Consider the following 20,305-nt stretch of genomic DNA (forward strand, 5'->3'; position numbering starts at 1 on the left):
CTTGTTAATGAGGACCATGATAATCCACTCCATGGCCTTGCAGATCAGGCTAGTTAGGTCGATGGGTCAATAATTTCCTGGATCGGTGGACACTCCAGCTTTGTGCAGAGGGATGACAGTAGCTGTCCTCCACTCAGCTTGGACGAAGCCAGTACTCAGGCTTTAGTTGAATAGAGTGCATAATGGTGCTGCAAGTTCCTGCCTGAGTTCATGTAGGATGCAGCCTGGGATGTTGTCTGGTCACATGGAGGCTGTATTTTTTGCCTTTGAGAGGGGAATGATGACTTGCTCCCTAGAGATAAGGGGAGGGGGCAGATACTGGGGATGTCCTGTTTCATTGATGAGGGGGAGCAGAGGAGTGAAGTTTTCACTGAACCTGTCTGCCAGCAGGTTGGCTATATCTGCAGGGTTTGTGTACATGGTGTCCTTGACCACCAATTCTGAGCAGATCTGGATGCTTCACTTGAGATTGCGGACATATGTGAAGAAAACCTTATGACTGTCTTTAGTAGATGTGGCTGGTTTGGACTCAAAGTTTGTTTTGGAGGATTTCACTAGTGCTCTTATTTGCTTGTTCAGACTAAGGAAAGATTTCTTCCAATTAGACACTTGCTCATAGACAGCAATTATTTCCTTTTATTATATAGTTTATTTATTGTAGATGTCCACGAGACAGGTTTACTCTTCCCTGAGGAGGAGGATTTCGTCCTGTCTGGTATTCCTGATTCCATGCAGCTATGTAAATGCTCATATAGTACTGTGGTGTAAGTTTGGACATATGTGCCAGTTTCTTTGGAGGGGGGAGGGGGCAGTGGAGCTGTTTATACCTTCCCTCTGGAGGTTTTAATCAGCTCTGGAGAAGTTCTTTTGTTTGACCCTAGTCGGGAGAGATGGTGACTTTGAAAGTGACTGTTTTGTGGTTGGATCTTACTAGGGATGATAACACTGTAGGGATGTTGCAGTGGATATTCATGTTGGTTAATACCAAGTCCAAGATATTTTCACATCGTGTGGGGTGTCAACCAACTGGTCCAAGGAATCTGCATTGAAAAAAATCAAGAAATCTCTGGGCATTTGTGTTTTAGCATCAGCAATTATTCCAGTCTATGGTTGGATAGTTAAAGTTGCCCAGGATCAAGGTAAAGGGTTGAATCTTGATAGATTCAAAGAGATCCAGATAGGTGGAATGAGCATCTTGAGTCAGAGTTGGAGGCCTGTAGCTAGCTATCCACACAGGTCATGGTTTGGAGGCCCTGTATCATCTTAGTGAGAAACCTCTGTGGTCTCTATATTTGCTGCAGGTGTCTGGTGAGATACCTACAGAAGGGAGCATTGTACTCTTATTAATGGTCTGTTTAGGGTAGAATAAAGTGGGGTTATAACATCCTTAGACCTGGATGTGATGCCTTTACTTATGAGATGCACAATGTAGAAGGCTTTCCTTACCAACATGGAAACCTGGTGGTCAAAGTTCAGATTGTTGTTGACCTGTGTTCCAAGGTCTCACACCACTGGGTTTGAACTTAGACGGTGCTGTCAATACTGTAATTATTGTGGAATTGCGCTTTGCCAAATGGGATAATAGTGTACTTTTTTGCGTTTAGTTTTAGACCATGACTTTGGCACTAGTCATTTGTTTGTGCTAACTCCTCCTGTAATTTGTTAACATTGTTTGGTGACTCAGTGATTGCTCCTAGTTAACAATCATTAAAGGATCAATTCACTGGAACCACGTCAGTAGAGAACTAGTACGAAGAGTAAAATCCAGTATTTTTGTTATGCAGCTCAACAGTTTCCCTTAAAAAGCTTCATCGGCCGTATAAACAAATAAATGTAAAACAATTTAAATAGTTTGAAAAAGTCACATGATAAAATTAAACCTTCTGCTGTAATTGTTTCAGAAGGGGCTTTACAGATGCACATTTATTTAAGCCTGGCAAAATGTGAGCTTTAAGCCGTAAAATCCATTTAAACTCTTCCAGTTCAGTATGTTGTATTAAATCACCACCACATATGGAATCATTTATTTTAGATAAAATTATGAATTTGTAGTAATGTGTAACATCACTGTCACCAATGTGTTTGTAAAGTGCATTAGTGCTTAATGTTGTATTAATTTCAGATAGATGACTACTTATATGGTCTTTAAGTCTTCTGTTGGTCTTTCCAACATTTCATGATTGACAAGTAGATAAATAAATAACATTCCTGGGGTCACAGTTACTATAAATATGTGCATTAAATATCTTGCCAGTAAAAGCATGAATACAATTCTTATCAGTATTAATATTAATACAATGTACTCACTTATTACAAGTGTGTGTCCCTGTTTTGTTGGTGTTAAAAAAGATAATATTTCTAGGTTGTTCCTTATAACATAGTTTGTTTTTTTTAAGTTATTACATCTTTTATAACCAAAGGCAGTTCTGTCACCTATGCCAGTTCCTTATTTCAGGAATGGCTGACATAATTGGCCAATGTTTATTAATAGTTGATTTTTATTGCATTAGTGTTTTGATTATATCTAAGCATGCATCTGTTAAAGTTCTTTTTAACAGTCCTTTGTTCAGTAGTATTCTCTATGTTACACTGAAAAGAAAAATATGTTTAATATCAGAATTACGTCCTTGAATGACCCTCCTTAACATCAAATGCAGTAGCGTTTTTTGCAATGAAGGACAGTTACCAAGGGATGCTCTGATGCATACTTGGCCCCCAGGTCTTCTTTATGTTTAATCCAAATGCTCAGGATAATAATTTCTACAGAAAGCAGCCAGTTACAGAGTGACTGTAATTCTCATAGCCCCCTTCTGGCCTAGACTGTGCTAGCCACCACTGCCACCAATATGTGACAACCCCACTCTGGGTTAGTCCTCAACACTGACACAGGAGGAGGATATGCACTTGGAATACAAATGGATACTCTCAGTTTTTCCAGATGCAGGCCTCTCTGCAATTTCCATTAAGAGCACACAAGGAACACACTCAGCCCGGGGTCTGGATGTATCTATATCTGTCTCCCTCCAGGTCCCCAGTAAGATTCCCCACTGGTACAGCTATAGGGTTAGGTCCTCAGCCAAGTATCCAAGCCATATCCTTCAGCACCCTCTCTATAAACCCAGTGCTTCGTTTCCCTGCCCCAAGTAGTTGATACACACACACACACACACACACACACACACACACATACACACACACACACCTGTGAAAGGCTGCCCCCTTCTGTCCAAAGTATAAGGTAGTTATCACCACCACGCGACTATCATCTACTTTAATACCCCTAACAAAGTGTGTCCAATTATACTGTATAATATTAATACAAATGATAGTAGTTGACCAAGACAGGTAGGCTTTCTGGAGTTGCCCACATATTGTCACCAAATAAATATAAGTATTCTCAAATGTTAGATACTTTCTACAAGGACCAGCTACAATAAACTTTTTAAATATATTTAATAATAACTAATAAAAAACATGAAAATATTGAATATATATTTACAGTAAACCACAGAGCTCAGATCACAGTAAATATTGAAAAGAACATTGATAGACAGACTCAGACAAATAAAGAAAAACAATATGTAAACTAAGCTTCACAATATTCCTGACTAATCTAAAATAATTTCTGTTCCTTAGTTAAGTTACTTACTCCCGCAAGGCAAGATACTGTGGGTGAGGGTCTTTCTAGTCAAGTTCCTCAAAACAGAATACTCAGTACTCTGAGATTTCACTTTGTAATATCTAAAATTTAATTTCTAAGGGGACCTCATCTGGTCACCTGATTCTATGGTCTAGGTTCTTGCAGTATTACCCTTTAAAACTGAGCATAGACGGCTACAATACACATCTAAATGCTTATGGCAGTGCCTGGGGCTTCCCCTCTTTTTACTGAGCTATTGAACAAAGGCTTTTTCCAGACTTAGTATCTCTGGTTCTTTTCAGTACTCTGGGGTGCATTTTAATGGTTTAACAGCTCATCTACATTTCTCTTATTTTTCATAAAGCAGGCTAGCTGGTTAAGTGTTGCTGTCCCAGTATGCTCTATTAAAACATATACATTTAATTAAATTACAGTAATATGTGTACATTTCTTTTCTTTTCAGTAGGGTGCAATGTTGATGATTTTATAGGTTCATAGGTTCATAGAATAGTACTAGGCTAACTGCCCTTGTGAGCTATTTTAAGCCTAGCCAATTATCCCTTGTGAGACTCAAACCCTGCACCTTGTGTTTGTAAGGCAAACACCTTAACCATTAGGCCACCCTCCCAACCTCTTAACACAAGGAAACCTCACAAATACATTTTCAGCGCAAGCATCTGTACAAATCAGTTTGATATACAAATGACATACAGTTCTAATATATTTGTAACACCAGCATCTTGTGTAAATCAATTTGATATTCAAAGGACATATCATTCTTTACAAAACTCCAGCTGGCTATGCTGGCACTTGCCATATCATCACATAGACACATTTGGTTACCCTTCTTGTGGCCTCACCTGTTACATCTTCCTTGAATTCTGGATCCCGTTCCAGATCTGATACTCCATATTCAGGACAACTTCACCCAAATATGAAATCCCTCACTTTGACTGCTTCTTTCCTCCAATTCCAATAACGGACAGAGATCCAACACTTTCTAAAAGAGTTGTGCATATCCTTTCCTGTTCGCAGAAGCCATCCACCACAAAAGGTTTATGGTAGTAAGATGAGATTTTCCAGTTAGGCCATTTCAAAGGAGTTAGATCCTTTTTTTTTGCCCAGTTAGATGCAATATTAGATTTCCTAGTTGGTCTTTTTCAGTCTGAGACTAGGTGCTCTACTATCAAGGTTTAGATGGCACCCATTTCAGATTTCCATGTGAGTTGAGATCGTATGCCAATCTCTTCTTTAAGACTGTCCAAAGCCTATTTGAAAGGTACCTTCCTGCTCAGGCCTGCAGTAATTGATCCATTTCCTCCTTGGGACTTAACTTTTCTCCTCTTAGCCTTAAGCATGGCTACTATCAAACCAGCTGCTACTGTGAACTTAAAAGTTTCTCTCTTGGAAAATATTTTGTTAAATGCAGTAACTTCATCCTGATGAGTTTTAGAACTACAGTCTGTATCCTGTATTCCGCCATACCTTATTTTTCACAAAGAGAGAGCATTATTGCAGACAAATACTTCTTTCTTGCCTAAGTTGACTTCTGAGTCTAGTCTGAACAAGGCAATTCACTTGTCAGTTTTCTTCCCAGACTTCAGTAATAAGGGCAAATACTTGCTTCATTGCCTAGACCTCCATCTCCAATTGAGATTCTGTTTGGATAGGACCAAACATATCAGGAAGCCAGACCAACTTTTTGCTTCCTTCTCTAGAGCTAAGCTTGGAAAACCATTTCCAAGGTAACTTTGTCCAAATGACTTTCTGATTGCATACCTGTTGTTTATACCCTGAAAGATGTGGAATCATGTAGACTTGCCAAAGTTAGTTTTGGTGACAGTAAAATGTTTGAAAACTTCCTGCTGAAACTAGCTTCAGCAAGTATGAGACCATTTTTTGGCAGGGGGCAAGCCCTCCCAGTACCTACCCACATGGGGAACCCTTGACCCCCCCCACAAACTTATGTATACCAACTTCAAGGTCACACAACAGTGGAGAAAAGGCAAACTCCATGTAGCAAAGTTAGTATTTCTGAATAGCATTCACAGATTTTATATTCGGTGAAACTACAATTTGTCACATTCTCAAAAATGTGTCCATATGTGTGGCAAGCCCACTCTGCTAGAGCAGTATCTACTTTAACTGCCTTTTTTTGGTTGTGCTTTTTTAGAAAATATTTATGAGGTAGCTGCCTGGTTTAGCACTTGTGCTTTTATGACCCACTGTAAACTAGACTTTCAGTCTAGGTTCAAGAGACAGGATTTCCCTTCACAAAACCAAACTGACTATAGTTGTCATATTTAGGTGGCAGGACATCCTCATACCTTTGGGTAAGTCATATGGTATTATGGTGACTACATCTTCGTTGACATACTGAAAGGAAGCACTTTGCAAAGAAAATGAAAATCTCTAGCTGACCTTCACCTTACTGTGAAAATATTTTTTTAAACACCTTTTTTAAATTATAGCTTAAGACATAGGTAAACATAACATTGACAGAAGAGAAAACAAACCATTTTAACATTTTTTCATTTAAATACAATATACATCACATATATTTTCTTCGCTACTGTCATCGGTTCAACATTACAAAAAATGGCTGAATTTCTGCCTTCCCTTAAACCTCACTGTTCTTCTTCCTTGACATTATTATGCATGTTTTGTTCCTACAGTTTCCATTTACTTCTAAGTAGTTTGCTTTTGCCCTTTTCTAAAGATCCCTCTTCCAGTTCTTTTGTCTTTTTTATAATATTCAGTACTTCAGGTACAGTTGATATAGACTTTGATTTCCATTTTCTAGTAATTGCTTTTTGGCAGCCAACAGAATTAAACCTAATAAGATCTTACTATGTCTATGCAGTTTAGATCCTGTATACCAGCTCTGAAGAATTATTTCCTTATTTAACAGCCATTTGCTCATCCAGTATTTTTAATAGAGTACCTTGGGAATTTTTTAAATCTGCCAACTCATTACACTTCCAAAACATATGTTCCCAGTTACCTCTTTCTTCTCCATCACATCTCCAACATTTGCTGTCTACTTGAGGAAAAATATTTTTTTGTCTGCTTGGGGTATAAAATACCTACGCAAACACTTCCAAGCAAAGATCCTAAACCTTCTGGCCTTGGCTGCGTACTGGGGAGCCATGCATACGTCTTCCCATTGTTTTCTTGCTTTTCCAGTCTCTCTTCTCAATCTTTTCTAACTGTGAAAATAATCTTAATATAATTTTAGCTGTTATGTGCTGCATTAGGAGCATGTTGAACTCCTTTTTTGATTGTTAGTATAAGTGATTTGTAACCCTTGAGTCATAACCTTATTCTTTATTTGTTTTAGCATATTATACCAAGTAATCCTATTTGTGTGACTTATTTAAGTAATAACCAAGTGCATTTCTCATCATATTTAAGAGCCATTCCAACTGTGATAGAACTGCTCAGGCTGGAACCTTTGAAGAACTTCCCGTTCATCCAATAGTAAGTTCTGTTAAATTGTATACAACCAGTACAGTAAGTACAGTGTTTGCAAACCTAGATGTTTGTCAGAATTTTTACTGTTTACTTGTTTCTGTTCTTCTACGTTACCCAATTCATGCAGTATTCTTGCATACAAGTTTTACAGAGAAGCTTCGCCACTGATACTGCTGCTGTAGTGTTGCCTGTGAGCACTACACCTTCGAAAATGTGTTTACGTAATGACTGTTGTCATGATCCCTGGAACAGTTTTGCTTTGTAGTTTGTTTAGTGCTGTTTTCACCATTTTAGAGATAGTATTACTTTCTACCTCTTTAGAAGGTGGGTATCTTCATGACAGAAACAGATGCATATGTTCTTGGGACCTCTGCTGTTGACAAAAATCCCTATACCTGTTGATATGAAGGTAGAAATCCCCATTTCCTTGTTTGTCTCATTCTTTCAATAATATTTATTAAAAACCTTTTTGGTTAGTAATTGTTCAGAGTTTTTACTATTTTGAGTAACATTTTTAAAATACTTTTGTTATCACTCCTTCTGTCAGTTTTATTGTGGTATCCCTTTTCATTTCTGTGTTACTGTGGTGGTGTAGAGATAAAGCATTGTGGTGTGGCTTTGTCCTGATCATAGCAGACTTTTGTTCCTTTGCCTACCCTTTACCCTCCACTGTTATTCATGGCTTATGGTGTTTTTTTATTTTAAATAAGAAAATCTTTATTAAATTATCAGTAATGAAATAGGCAGTCACACATTTATATAAATGAATACAAGCCATGTTGACATATATTAGTTGCAAACATTATACATCACTTATAATCTGTCCAGTCATTGCCAGTCAGATGTTACATAGCTCATTCAAGTCCTGCCTTCTTTTAAATCTCATTCCTCCTCCAAAACATTATTCTGAATGTATTGTTTCCACAGTTCCCATTTTTTATGTAATTTGCTCCTACAATTTTCTTCAGTTATTTTCTCTCAGATACTATATTCACCACTTCTAGTACAACCCCCACACTCCCCCTAACTATATAAACTAACTCCAGGATCACACTACAGTGGGGAAAAGGGCATATACCTTTTACTTGCCTTACAGTACTCTACACAGTGCCATATATACTAAGTTCAGTTCAGTGAAATGAGATTCAACGAAACAAAGTAGACCCACCTGACCTGTGTATAAAACTAAAGGGACTAAAACATTTTAACTGCTTGCATCTTGCCATTTATATCCATAAAACTGAGCTTCCAGTTTCTCAGCTTTTCTTTTATCTTTTTAGTCTCTTCCCACATATTCTTAGTTGCCACAACAGAATCCTTTTTAATCCATATTCCTAAGTAATTCACTTTATCGTGTACTCATAAATATGGGTATTGCTGAACCAATTTGTGTATGGCTACATAGTTTACAGCTATTGCCTTTGTTTTATCTTTATTAATTTTGTATCCTGAAAAGACTTGAAACTGTCTCATAATATTTCATAGCACTGAAATGTTCTTTTATTTTTTTATCAGGTGTAAAATAATATAATCTCCAAATAAAGACAGCTTTTCTTAACTACCATACCAGTTATATCCTTGAATTTCTGAGTCCCTTATTTTCTTTGCCAAAGGTTCTAAGTATAATGCAAATAACAATGGGGAAGGAGGACACCTGTGCCTGGCTCCTCTGCTCAAACAGAACTTATCAGAGAGGAGCCCACCTCCTTTAATTTTTGCCTCCGATCCCTCAGATTTCCTTCTAATCAGCCTTTTAATTTTGTCAGGTAATGCAAATGCTTCTATTGCTGTGCTTATAAAATCCCAGCTTACTCTGTCGAATACTTTCTCTGCATGAAGACCTAGGATTAACAGTGATATTTCCTTACATTCTGCTTCCCTTTAGATCATCATTGTTCTATTAATGTTGTCAAATGTTTGCCTCCCCACCACAAAACCACATTGATCCATTTCTACCAATTTTAACATTATCTCTGCCATTCTTTTAGACATTATAGACATAAACACTTTATAATCATTGTTTAGAATTGAAATGGGCCTATATGAAGCTGGATCTGATGGGTTTTTACCATCTTTAGGTATTACAGCCACCACTGTTGTCTTCCAGGTTGTTGGTACTTCTCCTCATCATGGCTTACAGTGTTAATGCTTTTTTGTGTTTATTTGATTCCAGACATATATAGTCCACAGCATGTAATTTCTCAGCACCACTGTATAAATCGTCTGACTAGACTAGAGCTCAGGCCTTCACTGGAGATTATTAACCAAGTAGGAAGAAACCAGGACCCTTCCACTTTGAGAGTAGGGCTGGGCAAGAGCTATTCAAACTGTCCTCACATCTCACTGGCCTTCATGCACCTGACCTGTTAATCAAACTCAGGTTACCATCATTGCATATGAGATTTCTCACTCATTTTTGTATGAAAACACTGTTAATTCTTTTTTAATCAAGTTTGCTTTTATTCATAGAATAACAGAAGTACAGTAGTGACTCACGCAAATAACATTCTTTTTCAAATAGCTAATAAAAATAGTTAAACTTGTACAGTTTCCAAAGGAATAGATACATAAATCAGAAGTAAAAGTTGTAAATGGGTAAAATAGAATGGAAATGTGCAACAGAAACAGAAAGGGTGGTCAACAAAGAAAGGCATCCAGTAACATGGTAAATAGTATCAGTGAAGTCAAGTATTGGAAAGAAATACAGCAGTCTACAAGGAGATTCAAATTAATTAACCTTTTCAATTTATTATAAAGAGTAAATGAATTCATGCAAGTTGTGAACATGTTGTAATGTACTAGTTTCCATGATGTTCTTCATTCTGAGAATATTTACTTAAATGTATTCGAAAGCATGTAAACACTTAGACATTTTAATTCATACCCTGAAAAATTAGGCACTGGATTTTATGTAGAGAAACACATGGAGCTATATAGAATTTCACAGACAAAACAATAATCAGCACCTTTTTTTGTCTGAGTTATCTGAAGAGGTATTTACAATTGCTTGATATCATAATATATCTTGAGTAATTATATTAAGTGCTGTAAATTTCTGGTTGATGAATCTCCAAATTATTTGAGAAAAAGAGCAAAATCAAAAGATATGAATATGTCCACATATAAACCAGGTTGGAGGATGTTTGGGGAAATAGGATGTCCACATATTATGTAATCATAAACTGTGTGTAATAATGTTTAAAGTAAAGGAACCTTAGGGTATGGCTGCAGGTGTTGGATCAGATTCAGTTTTCAAGCTAAAGATGGGTCTGTGTTCCCTGTACACAGAACCAGGACATTTTAAATATAGTATTTGTAAAGTAAGTATATATGAGTTAGAAACTGTTTTGGGAAAAAGCATGCTGTAGCTTAAGAAAAAATGAAAATTTAGTGTCATCAGATGTATATTTAGACATAAACGCTTTCAGAGTAATCTAAGTAATGTTATTTCTGGAGCATAGCTTTTAAGCAGGTTATAGTAGTTGCATATATCCGAAACTAAAGAGAATTTATGAGAAGATAAATCAGCTACAGTGTAAGAACTAATAAGAGAAAAGATGGGTAGATAAATGCTCTGCCTACTGCTAAAATGACAGAGTTAACATTAATAGAGTTCTCAAAGAAAGCTGTTTTAAGAAGTTGTAGTTCCATTAATAATGTCTGGAAATTTTTAATCGGATGTGCAAGAGCATAGAAATTTGAAGTGTAGAGAGAGGCTGTGGTTCAAGATCAGTTATGATCAATAAAGGTAAAAAATGAATATGTAAAAGTTTAGAAGAGCTAGATATTAAATAATGTAAGTTAAAGTTGGTAGATTTCGATCCTCTGTAAAACAGTGTGTGTATCGTAAGACACTCTGGTAAATTTACAAAACCAAATGAATTCTAATTTATCACTGCAAGTAGTATTGAATAGATTTTTTTGTAAGTTGGCATGAGTCATTAATATAGGAAATACCTAACAAATTTTTCATTTTTGTAATAGAAATGGTAGTTTACAAAGATAATTTTAAAACTTTTCATCTATCTGGATCTTGCTGAATATTGGTCCTTGTTTTCAAGATGTTTTTGATTATAGCCACTATTATGGGTAAATAAAATACCAAAGTACTTGATTAGTAGCCATATTAAGATCATGTTATATAAAATATTTAAATACTTAATAATTATTCAGAGGAGACAAAGTGGATTTATTGAGGTTAATTTTATAGTTTGAAAAAGTCAGAAAGTTTTAATTTGTTGGAATGATTTTAAGAATATCATTATGTGGTAATAAGTAGTAGTAATTGATGTTGGCTTATCATGGAAACAAACTAAGGGAAAATATTAAGTGTACCAACAGAGGCTCAGTATATAAATTGAAAAGGTACTGAAAAAGGGGGGGGGTAGACTTGATGAATCTCATTCATAATAGAAATTTGGCTGGAAGATGGTCCATTGAGACAAGGTGAGGTGATGGATTAAGACAAAAACATATTTATTAAAGTTGTCTGTTAAACCAAATTTCTACATAACAGTGAAAAGAAAATCAAAACTGACCTGATTAAAAGCTTTTTATCATGTTTTGTAAAGGAAAATATAAGTGCCTTGAAACAGCTATTAATAAGAATGAGTGATCTGAGAGCTGTAGCTTGATCTGAAGTCTGTCTGTACTGGATAAAGCTTGCTTGGAAGGGGAAAGCCAAACAAGATAAAAGAGCCAAGTCAATCAGCAAGGATTTTAATTTGAGGATAATCAAAGTAGTTTGAGTATAATTGTTGGGATGAGTGTATCCGTTTGAGGTTTATGAATGAGGATAGCTTGGGATTAATGCAAAGATAAGAAATAACCTCTAGACTGAAAGAAGATAATTTTTGTAACATTCTAGCTAGGATACATTTGGAAGTTTTATAGAAGTTAGAGGAGGACCTATCTAGTTCTGGTACTATATTAGGCTTAGAGGAAGTTATGGTGATTATAATGTCATGAATGTTGAATTAGGATGTAGCTCAGAAGAAAATATAGGGCAAGCTTAAGAGTCCAGATATGCTCCCAAATCATAGGGAGTGGGCTTAGAAATTTGAAAGTTTTAAAATATTTATGAACATTGTTATAAAACCATCATTAATAGACTGTGGATCCTGAACCAAATTATCTTCCTTCAAAGTATAAGTCTTACAGGAAGATTTTTGGATGTGTTTAATGGATGCAAGGTACTTAGATGGCATTTAGTCCTTCTCAGGAAAAAAAAAAGCCAAAAAAGGATTTGGGGCAACTCTTAGCCTTTTAGATAGAAAATTGCATTCAAATAAGGAAATGTAAGTACATTAGGCACTAGAAGGATTTTGCAGAAAATTGCACATGCATGTGGGAAACACTCATGTGAAGTAAGTTAAAGTTGAACTACAGCAACTAGCAGGATACCATAACAAAAAGTTCACACAACAGCAGCAATTTAAGCAAACTGGAAACAAAGGAGTATTCAAAATAAGATTGCAGCTGGAAGTACCATCTGGGAAACAGTTACCCATACAAACCAGCATTTTATATATTTAGAAGCAGTTTGTAAGCGCAAGGTTGATGTTAATGCTATGTAAAAGTTTAAAAGACATTTAGTAATAAAGAAGTACAAATGTCAGTGGAAGCAAGAAGCATATTAGCCAAAAGACAAAACATAGGGGACTTGCCTAAGTAAAATTAAAAGATCACATCTAGTAAACTACAGGGCAGTGTACATTTGAGCCATTTTATAAATAGAAGGAGATAAACTTGGAAAAATGGTTAGGGATTATAGTCAGGGTATTTTAAGTGTATTTAAGCCACAAAATTGAGGAGCAATACTCAGGATGTTTACATATCTTAGAGAACTCACGCTGTATACACACAAGGCCCTACAGTAGACTAAATTATACTTAAATATAAGATGAGCAAGACCACCACATTGGGCAGATTTGAACGAAGTAGTAAAAAAAACATTCTAAGTGACCTGGAAATACTTGGGATGATATTTAGAACCATTCTGTATAAAGGATATTTTTTCTGGGAAAGATGTCTTGAAACAAAGTCCCTTCAAGATAAACTGTCAGTAAGCTGAGGGGCTCTGTCTACCTATTTTATATTTGCATGTGATATCCCTAAAGAACCTTAACTTGAAGTTGTTGTAGGTCATGTTGGTGGTGTTTCTTGGGTTTTCTGAGTATCTTGATGTTACCTTGGGTGTTTACAAGTTTTATGTTTATCTGTTTAGGTGGCTATGAAGCTGCCTTAACCTGAAGGGCATAATGAGCCCACAGTATCATGGGAATATGTTGTCCAACAAGATGACTGAAAATTTCATGAAATGTTTCAAATAATTGAAGGAGCTTCTTATTTTTTGGTCAGTCCACAAAGTGTAATATTGTTGGGCTTACTTCTGGTTATAAATCAAGTATTTTCCCTTTTAAAAAAATAAATATCCGATTGTATGCACAAATGGTGAAACCAGTATTGTAAATATCCATGGTAATGTTGTGAATCATGCCATATAGTAACAAACCAGCAAAGCTAATTACCATTTTAAAGTTATATATGATGTGAAATATTTCAGGCAGCAGAGACTACCAGACTTAGAAAAACAGCTTAGTTGATTGTCAAAAACATTCAAATGCAGGTTCTTCCCAAAACGTACCATCCCATACAGCCAGGACTCTCTCAGATTTCCTTTGTCTCTCTGTCTCTCAATCTCTTAGTAATTCTTTCTTCTGGAGTCCTCTAGCAGGGCAATATCCAGCTTCCTCTTAAGTGTCTTTTCCCAGGACCTTCTTTGTATACCAAGTACCCCTCCAGGAAGGGCAAACAACACTGTACAGGGACTTGTTTTTACTCTCATTTTGTACAGTATTATTTTATTAAGCAAACCTGCTATAGCTAATGCAGCAAACTCTCTTTCTGCTCTTAAAGCAACAGTCTCATTTAGAGTGATAGCAGTATTTCAGTTGTAATGCAATAAAAGATCCTCTTGACTTTTAAAGAAGCACTTACCCGGTAAAGAATGGTTTACACACTTTGCTCACAAATGTAAAGCTGTTTTCAATATTTACATTAATACGGATACTTCATTTGGTGAGATTCTATATACTATGCTATAATTGACTCCCTCATCCCAGCTTGAAAACAGCATTTTTTGCCTACTGGATGGTCTGTATGCCCTTCATAAGCCATTCAGTTATGATGCATTGAGCCCGATTGGTGTGTCATATTGACCCTGAAGGGTTGAAGTGAATGGATCCACCAACATCGGTGCTATCTTGGTGTTTGTGGATCCACAGAAGGGAGGGCATGGTCAGTTATTAACATGAATTCTCTGCTTACATAATAGTATTTTAGGGTGGCTGAGCCCATTTTATTGAATAAAACTCCTTTTCAGTTGTGGAGTATTTTGTCTCTGCTCTACTTAACTTGTGTCTTAGGAAACACATAGAATGCTCTTGCACAGATCTGTGAGAGCACTGGTTACAGTCCCAACTCCTAAGCACCTCTTATAACATGTTGATTATGAAACATGGTTGTGTTCCTTTAATGTTATTCAGAATATATACTGCATTTTGAAGTGTGGAAATATTCTTACAGAGCTTAGCCAGATCACAAGGTTTTAATTGCCAGTTACTTTAGTGTAAAAGGAAATGGCCTGGATTGTAAACTCAGGAAGTTGTTTTTTCACATAGAGATTAATAGGTTCATGGGTGTTTACTAGGCTAATCACCACAGTGGCCTTTTTAAGCCTAGTCATGCATCCCAAATCTCTGACAAGTTCTGATACCCTTGATAAGTGTAAGCAGGGGTTTGAGAGATGAAACATTTACAAGCAGGAACCTGGAAGATGAACGAGCCATTTACAGGTTGCCTGTGTCCATTAGAGACATTGGTGCCAAACAAGGGATGGATTTCCTGTTCCCCATCCAGTTGTCCAAGTTGCACTTGAATTCGGTTAGGGAGGAACACTGGGTGACATGTATGGGGAGCCTGTTCCATAGACAGGGTAGTTTCTGGGATATATACCTGTCTGTCCAACGGGTCCAATTTATATCACAGGCAAGGTTTAAGTCTTTAGAAGGAGTCACTCTGGTGTTGTTTGTTTTGTAGATATCAGGATGTCCATCATAATGGGGTCTGACAATGCCCTGTATGCCAGGCATAGATCTCCCCTCAAAAGCCTGTAGGAGACAGAGTACAGGTATAGAGCCTTCAGCCGGTCTGCATAGGACATTTTACTTATGCCCTGTGTTCTTTTAGTGAGAAGCCTCTGTGGACATTCCAGTTGTTGGATATGCCTGGTTAGGTACATAACCAAAGGGGGCATTGTACTCAATGATAGGTCTGATAACTGCCGAATACAGTGGAACAATGACTTCCTTGGAATTAGATGCCATACCTTTGTTTATAAGTTGCACGACATAGAATGATTTCCTCACTACTGTAGACATGTGATGTCAAAGGCTAGATTACTATCTATGTGTGTCCCTAAGTCCCTGACTACTGGGTCAGTTCTAAGGGGTGTGTTGACAGTATGATAGCTATCAAAGGTGGGTGACTTCCCAAAGGATACTATTATGCATTTCTTGGCATTTAGTTTTAGTCCACGGCTCTAACACCAGTTGTTTGTCTGTGTCAGCCCCTCCTGGAGAACATTTGTGTCAGTGTGGGATTCAATGACAGCTCTTAATTTGCAATCATCTGCAAATGTAGTCCGCCAGAGATCACTGACACTGGCCTTGACTTCTGAGAAGTAAATACCAAAAAAGGAGTGGTCCAAGGACTGATCCCTTAGGGGGGACTCCCCAGTTCTAACTTCCTGGGTCTTGTCGATGAGCTAGTTGGCTGTCCACTGGGTGACATACAAGTTTGTAACTAACCTCTTGAGTTTGTCAACAAACTGAAAGGAAAGTCTAGAAACACGAAATGAGAGAGGACCCAGTCAAGGCTAACCTGTGGAGTGTAATCTGTGGATTATTCCTTGAGGAAAGTTCTTAAAGCTGAAAAATGCCCTTATTCTTTTTTTTTTTTTTGTACCTGGTGTAGACTATTTCTTCACTGAGTGTAATCAGTCTCTCTTTTTTTGGGATCTCACAATTCCCCTGCCTGTCACTTTTCCCAAATGCTTAAGATCTGTCATACCTGGTTTGTTTTTAGAAAACATTCACTGTTAATTTGGCTTTTTTTTAAGCATTTGGTACAGCTTGTGCCTTGATCAGATGAGAATCCCAGTCCTAAGTGTGGATGGTAACATCATCTAAGTAGGCAACTGCATATTGACCGTGGGACATTAGAACTTTGTCTGTCAGATGCTGAAAGCCTGCAGTGGTACCATGCAACCAAAAGTAAAGATGGTATACTAGAATAATCCCTTGGTGTTGAAAAAGATTTTTTTTACTTAGCTTCAGGTGTTAGAAGGATTTACTAGTAGCCCTTGATGAAGGCCATTGTAGTCAGGAACCTTACCTTACCCAACTTTCCTATAAGTTCATAGGCATTGGCTAAACATTGACTTTTGAGATGCTTGTCAGCTTTCTGGAATCATTACAGAACCTGATGGTTCCACCAGGTTTAGGGACTAATACTGTAAGGCTATTCCACTCACTGTTTGAAACTGTTGTTCCCATCTTAAGCATCTTTTGTACTTTCTCTTGCACCACCTTTATTTGTGACTCTGGTATTCTGTAAAGTTTTAACTTAACCTTTTTATATGAAATGGTTTGGATAAATTGCCTTTTTTCTGCCAAACATTTCTAAAACACTTGATCTGATGTTGTCTTTTCTGTCTGTTCCTCAACAGATGAGTCTCAGATCTGGCCTCAGCCACTTCAAAGCTTTGTATCCGGTATTCAGGCTTCTCCTTCTACCCATAATCTCCATGCACAGAATGAGCTACCCTATATCTCATTTGGCGCTTTCAGTTCTGGACAGATCTTTGGTGCTTGAATGGTATGGTAGTCAGGAAAAGCTGGCTCTGTTTGCAGATGATATTATTTTATACATGACAAAACCAGAAAGGGACGTTACAGTGCTGTGGAACATTTTAAGACCGTTTTATTTCTTCTCGTGATAGAAAATGAATGAAGCTAAAACAAAGGCAATAGCAGTAAATTATGTACCCACACACAAATTGGTCCAACAATATCCATTTTTATGGGGACATGATGAAATGAAATAGGAGTATGGATTAGAAATTACTCTGCTGTGGCAGCCAAGAATATGTGGGAAGAGACTAAGCAGAAAATAATACAAAAATTGAGAAACTTGAAGCTTTGTTATATGGATAGGGATACTAAGATACAAGGCATTAAATTTTAGTCCCTTTAGTCTTATACACAGGTCAGGCATATTTTTATCAACCAGAGGAGAAGCTGTCGATAGCAATTAAAAAAAGAGTTGAATGATTTTGTCTGGGAACGAAAGATTGCAAGGGTCAAATGGGATAAGCTGATTCTTCCAATAGAGCAAGGTTGGACTAGGATTACTCAATTTGAGGTGATATTTTAGAGCAACACAGTTAAGGCTCTTGTACATAGCACAGGCAGAAAACTATAATTCAAAGAGGAAAGAAGTGATGCTGATACAGGGAAGAAGCTCAAGAAATAAGGAGAGATTGGGATTTTAGATGCAGACTCTTAAGGAGAACAACAAAATCATGCAGGGTATTGTATTCATAAAATAGCAGGGAGTATTTTAAGAACCAAACCAGCGTGAGAATGGAGAAAAGAGATTTTTCCAATAGGGGTGACTGTGGTCAGGGATACAGATAATAGGCAATAGGGGGCTGGAATTATTTGGAGAAAACTGGCAAAGGAACCAAGGTATTGGGACCAAATAACTATAAAGGGAAAGATAAAAGAATGGGAAGAGGCCAAGAAGTTATTTAGACTGCAGGTTAGAGATTGCCTTCCATATCAAGATCAGAGTACAGGCAAAGAGAAAAAAATAAGGGGCTCCTGAATGAAAGACCAGCACTGTTAGAGTTTTTAATATAATCTAGAACAGAAGATGCCATTAAAAAAGGAATAATTAGTAAAGCATATAAAATACTGCATGATAATTATAAGAATCAATCAGAGAAGCTTAGAAAGGATTGGGAAGATAGATTTGATAAATAATTCACAAAGAGACAATGGGAGGATATATGTATATCTTCCAAATATGAAACAAAGTCTAGAAGATTTAGGATATTTGCCTGGAAGTGGTTATATAGGTATTTTTATACCCTAAGTAGACTCCAAATAATTTTTTCTCAAGTGTTGCAGGTGTGATGGGCAAGAAAGAGGTGGCTGGGAACATATTTTTTGGGAGTATAATGAGCTGGCAGACTTTAGGGATTTTCTGCTGACCGCTCTGCCGCAGATGCTGGGTGAGCAGATTGGATTGATTTGGGAGATGATTTTTTTGAGTTATGATACAGAATCAGAATTGCCTAGACATAGTAAAGCCTTGCTGAATCTATTTATGGTGGCTGCCAAAAAAGCAGTTACTAGAAAATGGAAATTATAGTCTAGACCAACTTTACTAGAAATAATGAATATAGTAACAGAGATAAAACAAGTGGACTTGGGGTCTTTAGAAAAGGGAGGGAGCAAACTACACAGGAAAAAAACAGGAATTGTGGGAACAATGTATGCAGAGCAGGAATGAGGTTTAAGAGGCAGGATTTGAATGAGCCATATAATGCTTAACTGACAATGACTGGATAGATTATAAGTGATATATAATGTTTGCAACTACAGTTGTTTCAGTGGTGTCTGTGATGTATACTGTTTGCAACCAAAGTGATGTCATGTTATTTGTATAAATGTAAGATTGTCTGTGTAATGTGTGAAAATTTAATAAAGATGTTTGTTGGAAATGTAAAAAAAAAAAAAAGACCATATATTTCATCTACTTCAAAGGGCATGCTCCCTGGATATGTGTCAGACTTTTGAAAGAGTAAGGTGTTTCCTCTCTGAGCTGGACCTAACTCAGCCTTGTGGGATCTCCCATGGACTGCAGCCTATTCTCCTGGTCCTGTTGGGACAGCCATTTTTTGAGATCCTTGAACCTACTCTCCTAGAGAGGCCTTGTTTGTTTCAGAGTCCTCTTCTGAGCAATCTGCAGAGGAAATTCATAGAAAACTTAAGTGTAAAAGGAGACACTTTGATTCCCTCAAAAAATCTCCTACCACTGACACTGATTTCAATAAGGGAGAAGGTTCCCCAAGATCTTCCCTTAAAGATGTCTCATTTAGAGAGATTCTTGAACTTCTTAGGCAGAAGGGGTGCTGGTCTTCCCAAACTCCTTCAACTGAGGAATTAGTCTTTCTTAAGACTTTTGGCTCTAGCCCATTTGTTTCTTAGGTGATCACTGCCACTGAAGAAAAAAGTGACTTGATCTTATCCCAGGCATGGAAGGAGCCTGACAGTTGAACATATCCCCAAAAAGTCTGATAAGTTTTTAGTTGCTCCAAAGGATGGAGAGGACTGGATGGCAGTAGATTACATGAGTAAATCGGCAGCCACCAAAAAAGGAGCTTACTAAAAAAGCTCCTCTGTCCATCCACCGAACAGAGTCACATGCTTTGGACAGATTTGGGAAGTGGGTCTATGCCTCTTCTACTTTCTTGATGAAAGAGCTTAATTACCTTGCATATTTCACTCATTCTCAGAGAGATTTAGTAAAAGAAATCTGTAGTTTTCTCCCAAGGACCTTGACTTTGGATCAGAAAAAGACTATTGATTCTCAGCTAGCTACCCTACAATCTTTATCCAATGCCTCTATGCACCTTATCTCTAATGCTACAGAGGGTGCACCTAGAGCAGCCAGGATGGACTTTTCCATCAGGAGACACATCAGGATGCAGTTTTGTGACTTTGTGGAGCACTTTAAGACATCCTCCATCAATGTCCCTTATGATGGATCAACCTTGTTTGGGCCAAAACAGAAGGAAATTATTTCCAAGAGTGAAAAGATGGCAAATCTGTAACTGTCATAGGGATCAAATTCTTAACCCCTCAAAGAACCATTTCTAGAAATCAGAAGACAAGGAAGAAAATATGGTTTTGAAAATCCCAGGGATTTTCCACGAATTTCCTGGCAAACAAGCTTCCTGTGGCAGAGCTGGAAGTTCGCATAATGGATATCACCCGAGAGGCATAGGTGGTACACAAAATCACGGCTTCAGAGGTTCATTCTCTTAGAAGCCCTTCCATT

General features: G+C 37.2%; 1 protein-coding gene across 1 annotated transcript in view; it reads left to right on the forward strand.

The window, feature by feature from the left end:
* NEDD4 (NEDD4 E3 ubiquitin protein ligase) overlaps positions 1-20,305 on the forward strand; it is a 1,779,469-nt gene that overhangs the window by 920,472 nt on the left and 838,692 nt on the right. Inside the window, exon 8 of the mRNA XM_044078965.1 lies at positions 7,055-7,120. Coding sequence (XP_043934900.1) covers positions 7,055-7,120 — 66 coding nt within the window. The remainder of the gene's footprint in view (positions 1-7,054; positions 7,121-20,305) is intronic.

This window comes from Protopterus annectens, chromosome 7.part1 (genome assembly GCF_019279795.1).
Source record: "Protopterus annectens isolate FY-2018-M chromosome 7.part1, PAN1.0, whole genome shotgun sequence".
Classification (NCBI taxonomy): domain Eukaryota; kingdom Metazoa; phylum Chordata; order Ceratodontiformes; family Protopteridae; genus Protopterus; species Protopterus annectens.